At 36.8% G+C, this 14,280-nt stretch overlaps 1 protein-coding gene across 10 annotated transcripts in view; it reads right to left on the reverse strand.

Moving 5' to 3' along the window:
* Positions 1-14,280, reverse strand: part of LOC109622630 (potassium voltage-gated channel subfamily KQT member 1) — a 601,129-nt gene that overhangs the window by 379,274 nt on the left and 207,575 nt on the right. For all 10 annotated transcript variants that reach the window (XM_062852911.1, XM_062852912.1, XM_062852913.1 and 7 more), the window contains exons 5-6: positions 10,727-10,809; positions 10,410-10,585 (exon numbers count right to left, since the gene is read on the reverse strand). In XM_062852911.1, coding sequence (XP_062708895.1) covers positions 10,410-10,585; positions 10,727-10,809 — 259 coding nt within the window. The remainder of the gene's footprint in view (positions 1-10,409; positions 10,586-10,726; positions 10,810-14,280) is intronic.

A 14,280-nucleotide genomic window follows, 5' to 3' on the forward strand; every position in this document is an offset into this window, starting at 1 on the left:
CTACAGTTTACCTACCTACTACCACCGGTTGGAATGTGGTAAGGGCGAAAGATTTTTGTGACATCCAATGGAGGATGCTTCTCGACTATTTCGAAAGTGATCTGGAACCGTTTCTGTTTCTCAGCCCTTTGTTTTAGGAAAACTTTCCAAGTTAAGAACTGTGTAAGTTTTTCTGTTAATTGATCATTTGGCATGCTAAGTAATATACACGAAGATATTCAAAACCCATGGAAGCCACGAACATTGCCAATGCTGAAAGATGCTAGAATAGACTCTAACTTTTCTATGGGTACATAAAACAAGCTGTACGGTGAAAGTGGTTCTAATGGACTGCCCCACACTGGAACAGTATTGCGCTGCGTTGTTGAAAGCTACTCTGGTGGTTTTCCTGGGTGGGCAAAACCCCAACTAGATGAGATGTTAATTGTTATGATCGTATAAAATGAATAAAGTTTGCTCCGTATGCCTGCAGTCAGCAGTAGCAGCCATCGCATCGTGAACCGTGGTTGGTCGGTCGGTTCGGTCATCAGTCTGAGAGTGGGCTTGCTACTCGCTTGCCTTTATCGTTCTGCAGATTGAGGAAAAATGAAAACGGTCTACGGGACGAGTCCGGATGTTTTCATTGTCTCTACTAGTTCAGTTGGCTTGGTTGGATGAAGTTGATTTTCATTTGCATTTCCTGCTTCCGAAGGAGAGGTCGGAAGGGATCGTTTCAAAAAAAAAACGAGACGACGATGGTAAATACCCACAACCGATTTGAAGTAGAGAGAAGGAGAGTATCATGATTTTGAATATTTATCCACTTTGAAGCATCGTGGTTGTTGGTTTGAAGTGCAGATAAATTGATTCGTTAGGGAAATTCTATTCATCGGAATTTGTTTAGTTCGGTGTATCGATATCGTTAGAAGCGAAATCCATCCACCGTTTCCATGAAGCTAAGGATCATTCAGATACACATATTGATATGCATCGATATGCATGTATTCACCAAAACGAGTAGGAAAAGAACAACGAATGCAAATAATCCATGGACAAATTTCACACTAGCCCGTCTTCGGGGTTGGCAGCACCCCGTGGGTATGAAGACTTTGTATCTTAAAGCAACTCCGCAGGATCGTTACCTGTTGTGTGGCGCAGTTGGTTAACGCACCTTGTCTAGCGAATTGGGAGGTGTGGGTTCAAATCCCACCAGAACTACAGTAATTTATTTTTCGCAATTTCTCATCTTAACAAAATATGTGGAGGAAAAAACTGTATTATTTTTGAAATCTGTATTTTTTATGTACTCTGTACCCTATCTGTATCGACCTCCAATACTAATACATGCCATGGAAATGAATTCTATATTACGCCTTATGAACATCAATTGGGTGATTTTTTCTAATTTCGAAAGCTCTTCAGAAAAAAAATCGATGTATTTTCTCCAGCAATTCCTCGAGAGGTTTTTTGGGAATTCCACATGGAATTTTTTTTTGGATTTGTTCAAGAATTTCTACAAACATATTACAAAAGATTTATCTAGGAACTACTCTACGGATTTTTCAGGAATTCCTGCATAAATATCCAAATTTAAGTCACACACGTCGGAACGCCTCCAGGGATCTTCTCTTTTCTTTCAGTCTTTAGCGCTCATGGTGGTTCAGTCAGAGGGCCGAATTGAATGATCATCATCCCGGGTGACTTGTGGCCTGGTAAAGTTTATGCCAACTTTCTTTATTTCTTTGTTGAGGCTGTGCTGTCTTGGGCCTCTGAACCTGCCTCTGTTGCGATGTCCTGCTGGGTTTCAGTCTAACGTTCGCCTGTAGGTTTCATTCCCGTATCCTTCAAGGATGCTATCAGAATTTTCTCCATGATTTTTTTTTATTTGGGATAACTGCAAGAATTCTTATAAACAATTTTCAAGAAATGCTTCTAGTAGATTTCTAAGAATATACAATTCCATCAGATTTTTCACAATTTTTTACAAGAACTCATTTAAAGATTCTAGCAGGAATCCTTCTAGAGACTCCCGCAGTAGTAATTTCGGGGGTTCCACTAGAAGGGATTCCTTTAGAAATTCATAACATTTTCTCATGATTCCTTGTTGTTGTTTTTATTATTATTTTAATTCCGAGGTTCCATCAAGAACCTCCTTCAGAAATCCCTCCAGAAAAGTCTCAAAAAAATTTCTAGATGTTCCTCCAGAGATTGCTTAGTAAAATCCTTTTAGGATGTATTCAAACCTTACCTTAGGTATTCTTTCAGGTTTTTCCCGATGATCTTTAGATTTTTTTCCAGTTCATTCAGGTATTCCTTCAACGACTCCTAATCAGTGCATTACTTCAAAATTTGCATCACATACACTCCCGTTCAAAAGTTTGGGGTCACCCCCTCAAAAACATGTCATTTTTTTAGGCCCATATCTCCGCCAATTTGCGTCCGATTTCAAAACCCTAGGTTTCATTCAAAAGATAATAAGTCAAAGAAACTTTGAACATGATTTAAAAGAAACTTTTTCAAAAAATTTTGCATGTAAACTTAACCCAAAGTTGCCAAATTTTCTAAAAAATGAATATAAACTTACGGCAGTGTTGCTGGAAGTTGGGTCGACCAAATTTTAAGATGAGAGCGGTAATATGACCCATTTTCTATTAGCTTTCAACTGCTTTTTACAGAACTTAGCTAAAAAATCTAGAAAAAAAGTTATAAAGTCAGAGGAATTTGGCACTCTCAGTCTTACAAAATCAAACGATTTATTTTAATCTGCCCGACGTTTCGGCCATGGGATGTGGCCTTTTTCAAGGGAAAATTGGTCTATCGTTTTCGTCCTAAATTGTCTGTTTTTGTGGTTGTCGGTTGGTCATGATCTGGGCTTTTTTGTGGTGATTTTGTGGTAACTTTTTCCATCAACTTTTCACAGTACTACAGGCCACATCCCATGGCCGAAACGTCGGGCAGATTAAAATAAATCGTTTGATTTTGTAAGACTGAGAGTGCCAAATTCCTCCGATTATCATAGTTCCAGTCGTTTGCCAAAAACAAAAAAAAAAAGTTATTAAGTCAATTAATCCTTGATGTCATCGGCCAAAAGTTTGGGGTCACTATCGTAAAACATGGAAAAGTGATTTGTTGTTATCTTTGTCATCTTTCATTCAATTTTAATTCTTCTTGGCTTATTTGAAACAAAATGAATGATTCTTACTGACATTGAACCACACATATTTGTTGAAATTTACATACTAAAACTTAACGTAAAGTTGCCTCATTTTTTGAAGCGCGGTAAAATGTGCTAACATTTTTATATACAAAAATCGTTAAATACGTTAAGTTGAAGACATTAAACGTAAATTTAGTTAATTATCTTTGAAATGAGCCAAAAATAATTAAAATTGAACTATATATGACGAAGATATCACCAAATCACTTTTCCATGTTTTACGAAAGTGACCCCAAACTTTTGGCCGATACATCATATTGAGGGTGACCCCAAACTTTTGGTCGATGACATCAAGGATTAATTTACATAATAACTTTTTTTCTAGATTTTTTAGCTAAGTTCTGTAAAAAGCAGTTGAAAGCTAATAGAAAATGGGTCATATTACCGCTCTCATCTTAAAATTTGGTCGACCCAACTTCCAGCGACACTGCCGTAAGTTTATTTTCATTTTTTAGAAAATTTGGCCACTTTGGGTTAAGTTCACATACAAATTTTTTTGAAAAAGTTTCTTTTAAATCATGTTCAAAGTTTCTTTGACTTATTATCTTTTGAATGAAACCTAGGGTTTTGAAATCGGACGCAAATTGGCGGAGATATGGGCCTAAAAAAATGACATGTTTTTGAGGGGGTGACCCCAAACTTTTGAACGGGAGTGTATTGCTCAAGGGACTTTTGTCCATTAATGCGTTCAGAAATCTTACAAGAAATTTCCCTCCACATATTTCTGCAAGAGCTCTTCCGAAGATAACTTTAGAAAATCTTGCTGTGATCCCTAAAAAAAAATCAACAATTTATTCATGAATTCCTCCAGAATCCTTGTCTGTCATTTCAACATGGATTCTTACAATATTTTCTATGCAATTTTTTTCCTGCAAGATTTTTCTAGAGAATAATTCAAGAATTGTCTCAGGGACCTTCCATCCAGACCTTTTTCAGGCTTCTGCTCAAGGACTCAACAGAGATATCTCCAGGAGTTCTTCGGGAGATTCCTTCAAAAAAAAAAATTCACGTGATTCTTTGGAATTTCTTTCAAAGCTATTTTCAAAACTTCCTCCAATATTTGTTTTAAGCGATTTCTGGGAAATCTTCCAAAAAAAAATCTCAGAACGAATTCCTGGAGTTGTTTCTGATAAAGTCGCGGGGGTAATTCCAGAAATAATCAATCCATAAATTTTCTGCAATTTTTTGAGAAATCCTCTAGAAGAGTTCAAAAAAAAAACATTTTCTAAATTTCCTGTAAGACTGCAAAAGTATCTGAAGAAACACTTAGATGAAATAATGGAATTCCTTTAGATATTCATAGGAAGCATTTCCACATAAATGCATGAGTGATTTTCTTAAAGAATCCGTAGTTTTTTTAGGGGAGTCTTTCAATAATAAGTAAAAATTTCTGGAAAAAATGCACGATGAAAATCCCTGCATGAATTGCTGCAAGAAACTCTAGAAGAATCAATGCTGCAATCACTGAAAATAATAATGAATGAGTTTCTGCAGAGCTTTGTGGGTGAATTCTGGAGACATTCCTACGAGAAATCGTATTCTTGAAGGAATACATTGAAGTTTTTCCAAGACACCGCTAGAACAATTTCTTATAAGGCCTTTAATTGGAATCCTGAAGGAATCCCAAGAAGAATTTCTAAACGTTTTTTTTTGCGAAGCTACTGAAGGAATCAATGATTTTTTTTATGGCAGAGCTTCAAAAGGAATCCAGGAAAAACATCCTAACGGAGTTTTTAATGGAACTTGAATATTTTTAGCAAGAGATTTCCAAAGAAAGCGCCAAAAAAATCTTAAAGATTTGGTGCAAGAACTTTTCATGATTTTTTTTTCTTTGACCCTTCTGGAATCCCTTCAGAGATTCATTCAGGAATTTCATCATGAGTCATGTATTTCATACCATTTTTTCAAGGATATCTCAAGAAATTATTCTTGGAATTCCTGCAGTGCATACTCTATATTTTTAAGCATTTCTTCGGAGATTCCATCGATACATTATTTTTATTTAATAAGTATCTTTAAGTGATTCCTTCAGAATTTCTCCACATTTGTTTGAAGTTTCTGTTGGGGTTCCCTTAAAATATTCCACTACAGATTACTTTAGAAAATGTTTGTGGAAGTTTTCTCCACTAATATCATCAGTCATTTTGCGAGAAATTCTTCTAAGAACTCCACTAGAAGTATCTCCTGAAGATCTTCCAGTGTTTGATTTAGAACCTCTTCCACGCACTTAAAAATTAGGAATTTACACGTGACGTAAACCATCAACGTACTTAAACAATTCATGACTGAATGGTAAATATGACTTAATTTTACATCTATCCTGTAAGTTCGAGTTGGTTGCACAAGATGTCAACAAACCTGTCTGACCAGGTACGTAGAAACAGTTTCACATTTATCTTGTGACTTTCAGCTCGGTGAAATGACCGAGAGCGTGCCTCTCAATCAGCGGATCAGTGTTCGAATCCAGTTCAATATTTTACTTCGATATGTTTTATCTGTTGATTCGGTTTTAGCGATTGCTAGACGCTAAGAACAAACACATTTTATTTTGGGATGTCCTCGAAGACGTAAATTTACATGTTTGACCTCTAAATTTGTGTTTTTGAAGACGCTCGTATATGTCAGCTTCAGGACACCTAAAATAACATGATTTTTTCTAGGTGTGCAGGATTCCCTTCCAAAGTTTATTTGGGAAACCATTCGAGAACTTTTCCAGTAGTTTTGTCTGCAGTTTATACACTGGGTCCTGCAGAATAATTTCAAGGATTCCTCCAGAAATGCTCAAGGATGTCCATAAAAAATCTCTTCAGGATTTTTTTTAAAACTTGTCCAGGATGTTATACTTGAAATTTATTACAAAAATCTTTTCGGAATTCCTCCAAAGCCACGCGAAGAAATACTTTCAGGTATAGAAATTCCTCCAGAAACTCCTTTACAAGTAATTTTAGATATTTTTCTCCAAAATTCATCTAGGAATTCTTCGAGAGATCTCTGAAGCCATTCCTTCAGGTATTTCCCAAGCTTTCTTCCAGAATTTCCTCCAAAGATGCTTCAGTCAATTTTGTACAGAAAACTCTTCAGGATGTTCTCTAAAAAGAGTTTTGAGATATTTGAAGTGTCTTTAGGAATTCTCTGAGAAATTCTCTTCTTTAAAAACTACTGCATTTAAATGATTTTATGAAGTTTGTACTTTTGTAAAATCCCAGGAAATATTTCCGAAGTTAATCCTGACGAAAAAACTTCCAATGGATTTCTGGAGGAATCTTTGGAATTTCCGAAAGAATCGGTTGAGATTAAAAAAAAAACAGATGAATTTCTGAAAAAATCCGTTGAGGAATTTCTGATCGAACTTTTGAAGAATTCTCTGGAAATTGAAAGATGAGAATACGATCTTTCAAAACAGACTTAAAGATTTGAAATTCTGATACATTAGTGCCAAAAATAAGCTGTTGTTGGAAGAAAACCATGATTAACTTTTGAAATTGAGGATTTCGAACAGCTTGGGAAAAAATGTTGCTTATTAAATGCACTAAAACTGCTCTGAACATTTTTTTTATGAAGATCAATACATAAAAAGTTATTGATAGAAAACTTTTTTTTCGGGTGTCACTCTATTTTTTTTTTCTTTAAAAATAATATCTCTGAAGCTATAAGAGATAGCAATACCCGAGCAGAAGAAAATATCAACAGCATAATAAAATATGTTATTTTGGCTTAATAACTGTATAATGGAACCAGTAATTTTTATGTTATTAGCATAACATATTATGTTATAAACTTGTCTGTCATAAGCGGCAAAATAACAAATATCATAACAAAAAAATGTTCCTGGAAGATTCATTCAATAACATGTTTTGTTAGACCAATTTCAACTTAATAACAGGAAATTTGTGAACTTGTTACTGTTCTGTTATTATTCATCATATATTTCCCGAGCAGAAGGGAATAACAACAGCATAAAAAAGGTGTTATTTTGGCAAAATAACTGAGTAATGAAATAAGTTATTTTCATGTTATTAACATAACAAATTATGTTATAAACATAGCTGTCATAAGCGGCAAAATAACATAAATCATAACAAAAAAATGTTCCTGGAAGACCAATTTAATAACATGATTTGTTAGTTCGATAACAACATAATAACAATAAATTTGGGAAATATTTCAATAACAAATGCTGTTATTTGAAAGTTATTGATAACAATTCGAAAGCAAAATTAGTTATGATTAGTTTAATGTCACATAGTAAAAGTTCGGACAGCGGCACGCGTGTAAATCAAAGAGATACCGCTGTCCGATCACTTTTGCACATTTTTCAACGCCTTGTCACGTGAATGAAAACATTTTGTACTTTGTACACGTAAAATTCTGCATATTAGTAGTTCCGTGTCAAAAATTCAGCTCAATCCATCAAAGCAAACCATAGTTACAGCATCTCAAACATGGCCGTTTTGTATGAAAATCGGCGTTCGTCCGACCAATTATGCACTACAGTTTACGTAACTAAATACTAAAAAAGGAACATAAAACAGGTAATAATTATCGAAGTGTTTACAAAATAATAAACTGAAATGCTCGTTCAGTCCTAATTAGAGCAACTAATTAAATCATACGCACGGTATGCTGTAAACAATGGGTTGTTAACAAAATCTTGAATGATGTAGTTTCAATTTCAAAACTTGTTATTGTTGTGCTATTGTTTATTAAATATTTGTACACTCTCAATAGTATAATAATAAAATTTGTTCCATAACAAAACATATGATTAAAATATTATTTTATGGGTGTATATCAATAGCTTGATCATAACAAAATAAGATTGTCAAACAAAACATGTTATGGAAAACTTATGCCTTGATAAGTTAATAATAACAAAACAAGATATAAAAACAGATTATGTGATTTTATAGTTATTAGTTTGATATTCCCCTCTGCTCGGGTATGGGGGTTTTCGGCAAAGTTGTTAAGAATCAAGTGATTTTCAATTTTGTAGAACGTTTTATTTCTCTATATGGACACAATAAAAAGTTGAACTTGTGATCTTGAGAATCACCCTAATTTCACATTTTTGGAAAAAAAAAATGTTAAAATAATATGAAGAATCTTACCCGAGCGAAGACAGCGTATAGCTTAAACTAATAGTTTTGGCGTAATTATTTTTTTACCACTTAAATATGGCTGTCGGGCCATTGTGCAATGAGATTTCTATCAAGCAATTAGCAGGCATCCTCAGTGTGTGAGGGTTGGGGATCTTCTATTTTTAGGCGACGATGGCGCCTGTAACGTCTGGTTGTATGTCAATGAAGGGAAGAAAATGGAAGTGATGATTGCAACCGTTTGTATCCACAGCAGACCGAATATACCTCTGCGTCTGCACAAATTCATGCAAATTTCGGAGTGTTGGTGGGATTGGTAAAGGGTTCACACATTGGTGTGAGGATGCCAAGTGTAAGGTGAAAGATTAGTGTTTATCAATTTGAAGATAATGCGGCACAGTTCGCCTGATTGTATAGCTCGTGGAAGTTATTTGATAGATTGACACTGTGCTGTGAAATATGGAAGAAAGGGGAACGGCCTCGTCAACACGTTTCAGTTCTACTGATGGCTATGAACATGTGAATATACATAAGTTGTATGTGTATAGAGGAGAGAGAAGGTATACAGAAAGATACAAAGTAGGAGGAAAGGGACTGACCAGGGATTAAACCCAGGACCTTGTGTAATTGATAGCGGTAGACCACCAAGCCCATTCTTGTACGAAATCTGTAATTTTTAGGATTTTCTCATGTACTGACTGTGTTAGTGTATACTAATGTAGTATGGTACTGTCACGGTCGCCATGTTATATGAAAGAATGACTGCCACTGGTTCTTTGGTTAAAATACGAATGTCGTATGTTTTATTGTCTGATTGAATTGAGATCCATGAAGAACGCTTGGTCGGTCGTCGACTTAGGGTGATCAAATTATGCTAACTTGCATATGCTTGTGTTCGCAACGAATGATAATTCATGCGACGCAATCAAAGCAAGCAATGGCTTTTAATATATTACAATGTTGCACAAATAACATTGCGGTATGAAAGTATTCATACTACACTAGACCAGACTAAGATCATTCATAATTCAACTATTGGTCCAGCATGATTTTGTGAACCTCAAGATTATTATACTATCATAACTTAGAATTGAATCGGTGAACAAATAAGTATTGAATAAGACCATGCTAAATGGTTTCCGGGCGACCTAGGATATATATTTGTAATGAAAATTGGCTAGACCTTCTTGGGCATCGGCAAAGGAATATCTCAGTTAATAACTAATACAACAAGTTACTAAAACTAACTTTTTCAGCCATTGAAATGGGTTGAATGTGTCTCAAACATACTTGAATATAATAAAGGCAGTGATGCAACTCTTGTATCAAAATTATGTTGAACAAATGTTTCAAGTAGTATGGGCTTAAAAATGATCCTGTATAACGAAACATTATACTGTATTTCAACAAATATAGAGCAGCAAGATATCGTTCTCACTTGCTTCCCAACAAAGACGTACATCATGCCAGCTCTCGACTTTCTTCCAGACAACACTATTTGAACGCCATTCATCTGTCGCGTGCTTAAGCTGTCAGCAAAGCAATGCCAGCAATGCCAGCGAGTAATGTGATGACTTTTTCGATTTTCCACTTGGAATCAGTTTGCCAATAACGTTCTTTGGAAACAAGAAAAAACACGACGAAGATCAACATGTGAATGTGTGTCGGCGACGCGACATCTCAGACCACCAGAAAGCGTTTGCCTGAGGTGCCCACAATCGTGCCGTTGTTGCTTGGTTATGCTGTGGGTACACTTTTCTATTTTTCACATTTGCTTCCATTTTCGATGACATAATGATATCTTTGGGCCATTATTGGAGCACGTACAGTGCTTTCTATTCTGCTGCCTTCAGCAGTACTCCAGCAATAAATGCCGATAGCAGACGCCCTGAGCAATGGAGGCTTCAAGCAAGAAATCGATACTGGGAAGGAACATATGGGTCTAGGTATAGATCTCGCTGGTGGTCATCATCAGAGGAACGCAGCCAGAAGAAAACGGTTCGTTCGTTTGTTCGCATCGGTGTTTTACTGATTGACTGGCCCGGGCACAACTATGTGCACTGTGGACTGGCCACCCGTTGTTGCTGGTCGGTCGGTCGGTCGGTCGGTGTACTTACTTGTCTATGAGCATAAACGACGCTCCCTAGCAGTTTCCACGTGCCACCACGTCGGTCCATCCGCACCATGCGCAGGATCTGGAAGAACCGTAGGCCACGCAATGCACTCGTAGCAAAGACCTGGCCGGATGTTCCCATCACAAGTACCACTATCGATGCTATTATCGTAACTATATCTGCCGGTGGTGGGGCGCGGCGTGCATCACAGGGAAAGAGAGAAGAACAGAAGAGAAGTGGTGATTCAGTTAATTGGCTCCCAGCTTAGTTGCATTGCACAACATCATTTGTTTGGTGGGCTGCAGCAGTCAGTGGCTTACCTATGATACAAAAAGGCCGTTTTAAAAATTTCAGCCTTCCGACGGCTCCTTGATATCGTGACCGGCATCCTGATGACCATAGTCTGTAATGGAGGATGGAAAAGGTTTCGTAATGAATTATAATCGTGGATTATTTTTTTTTTTTTTCTTATAAATAGTGTATATATCAGGACGAGTCAACATGATCGTTTTTTCTGCAATAATGTTATGTTTTCGGTTCAAACAGTGGATAATTTAGGCATTATTGTTTAAGGACGCCAATGATGCGATAATGCCACATTTTTTGTTCAAAAGCTTTCAGGGAACTTAACCGTTTCTAAATAATAATTTTATTTTTTTTACAGTTTTTAATACAATGCTGTATAAGTCCTAATCAGAAAATGGTAGCAAGGTTACATATACAAAAATTGATAGGTTGCAAAATACCATAAATGGGCTGCAAAATAGTGAGACGACAGGGAGTGTCAACATAAGCTCTGGTCCTCACGAGCTCCTACCTGTCGGGTCAATCGCTGACAAATACCACCTGCTAAGAGTTGTGTGCTTAGCTGATAGTCCAGCTTGGGTACTGTTGTCCTTCTGACTTCAGCTAGATTGAGGAGGTACGACCCGAGCGTCTGTTTACTAAGAAGGTGTGCGGTGGCGTGGTAACAGATCTGGGAGTACGTGCGCCGGAGGAAAGACATCCAGCCCATAACCTCCAAAAGATTGAAGAGGAGGTTGGGTGGTTCAAAAACAACAAAGTCACTGGAGCATTTCAACTACCAAGCGAGCTTCTTAAATACGGTGGAGAAGCACTGGTGAGAGCACTACACTGGGTCTTTACCAAGATTTGGGAGGAAGAAGTATTACCAGAGGAAAGTATGGAAGGTATCGTGTGTCCCATCTACAAAAAGAGCGACAAGTTGGATTGCGCCAACTGTCGCGCGATCACACTACTGAGCGCTGCCTACAAGATACTTTCACAAATTTTATGCCGCTGTCTATCACCGATTGCAAGAAAGTTCGTGGGGCAATATCAGGCTGGATTCATGGATGACCGCGCTACAACGGAGCAGATGTTCGCCATCTGCCAGGTGTTGCAGGAATGCCGCGAATACAACGCACATCACTTGTTCATCGATTTCAAATCGGCGTATGATACAATCGATCGAGAACAGCTATGGCAGATTATGCAAGAATACGGATTCCCAGACTAATTGATACGATTGATTAAGACGACGATGGATCGAATGATGTTTCATTAGAATCTGTGGAATAATATTTGAATCATTCTCTGGTGGACTTTGAATAAATCTCTGGACTTCTCGAATTCTTGTAGTCGAATTTTTAAACAGTCTGTATTGGTCTCAAAAGAATTAAGGGAGTATTGTTTGAGTTTTTTACATTAAATTCACATGTGATCCTCAAAGGATTCTTGGCAGGATCGTTGCAGTTTGCATGTAACATTCTAGGAGAATTTTCATCAAAATCTTTTTATATAAAAAATACTCGGAAACTACTAAACCAGTTGGCGTGAAAATTTGTATGTGGGCGTTTAGGCGTTTTTGGGACTGGGGAAGATTTTTAACAAGGTCTCAGATGTCTCTTCCCTTGGAAAGGATGACTCTCATACTAGTTAATTAGCGGGGTGCGTCTCTATAGCGCACTACATGCCGCGGTTTCCAAGATATTTGTTTACGATTCGGACTAAATTTTTTTTCCAGATTTTCATGGGTGGTTTGATTTAATTCAACATGTGGCGTTTGTGTATGTGTGGAAAAATTTACTGATTTATGCCTTTATGACGGCACGATAGCACCCTTCCAGGATTTCCTTCTGTGCTTCCATAGGAATTCCATCCGAGATTCCTCCAAGAAATCCTTCGAGTTTCCAGGGCTCCTGCAGGCATTTCTTGTGGGATTTCCAGGGAGTTCTTGATGAGATTCTTCCAGGGATTGTGAATTTCTTCATTAGTTCCCTCTGGTGTTCTTCCAGCAGTATCTCCTGAGATTCCTTTAAAAGCTCTTGACAGGATTTCTCCAGGAAGAACTTTCTAGATTTTTCTGGAGAATTTTCCGGGATATTTTAAGAAATATTTTCTGAGATTACCTCAAGAGTTCCTAAATTATTTCAAAATTCCTTACGAAACTTATCTTAAAATTAATTCCGAGATCTCCAGGAATCTACGATTAACCTTGCATTTTTTATCTGAGAGTCCTCTGGGAATTTCTCCCGTGGTTTCTCCACAAATTTATTGGTTTGGTTTTGAAATTATTTCACAAGTTCCCTTTGGGATCCTTTCCGAGATTCATAAGATGTTCCTCTATGAACTCCTCTCACGATCATCATCATCATCATCATCATCATCATCATCATCCAGGAGTTCTCTCGAGGATTGCGTCAGGAATGTCTTCCAAGATACAGAAACATCCTTCCAAAAATTCAGTCTGCGATTTCTTCCAGGAATTTCATGCGACATTCTTCCCGAAGTTCCTTCTGGCATTTCTGCAGGGATACTTTCTGAGATCCTTTTAGGAATCCTACAAGATTTTCTTTCAGTATTCCTCCAAAAACATCTCCGGGATTCTTTTTAAAAGCTCCTTCCGGGATTCTATCAGCAACTATTTCTAGGATTGCTTCAAAAATTCGGAGAATTTCTTTTGGCTCTGTCAGGAATTTTTTCAGGAACTCTGCTTGGATTTCTTTGGTAACTTCTTAAAGGATTCCTATTCCTTGTCATGATTCTTCCGGGAAGTTCTACTGGAACTCTTTCAGAAACTGCTACCGGAATTTCTTTAGGTACTCTTTACAGGATTCATCTAAGAATTTCTTTATTGGTTTCCTCCAACAGTTCCGTTTGGAATTCCTGCAGATCCTTCTAGAATTCCACCAGAAGTTCATTCTGGAATCCTTTCAGATGTTTCTACTAGACATCCTCCCATAGTTTATTTGGAGGTTTTCTGAGCAATTCTTACATGAAGTTCTTACAGGATTTCTTTGAGGAAGTATTCAAGCAATTTCCTTCTGGTTTTCCTCCAACAGGAGTTCCCGGAGGAATCTCAGGAGAAGATTCTGAAGGAATTTTAAATTAAATATTCAATGATGTATTCTATGAATTTGATATTCTATGAAAAACTTATAAACATCTCTGGGAATAAAGTGTACATGAACTGAAAGAGTAGACTCTAAATAGTTTAACTTTTTAACACTTGCAAAAAAGTCTTGAGGACTCACAGGAAAATCCCTTAAAATTAAATTCCAAAAAGATTTATTATAAAAACCTTTTGCTGGGTTTTGTTTTAGAAATATCAAGACATTTTGTAATTATTTGGATAATTTGTAAAAAATACTGAGTGTTAGTTTCTGTGAAAAAAATCAGATGTGGAGCGGACCTGGTGTGATGATTAAAGCACGTGACTATCACGCCAAGGACCTGAGATCGAATCGCACTCCCAATAAACAATTCCTGAAACTATCGCATTTACGATACTCTAAGTATGTTTTAATTAAAACATTGGAAAAATTTCCCATTACATTCTTGGAGGAAATTCTTATTGTATGTGTATGCGTAA

Source organism: Aedes albopictus, chromosome 2 (assembly GCF_035046485.1).
Source record: "Aedes albopictus strain Foshan chromosome 2, AalbF5, whole genome shotgun sequence".
Classification (NCBI taxonomy): domain Eukaryota; kingdom Metazoa; phylum Arthropoda; class Insecta; order Diptera; family Culicidae; genus Aedes; species Aedes albopictus.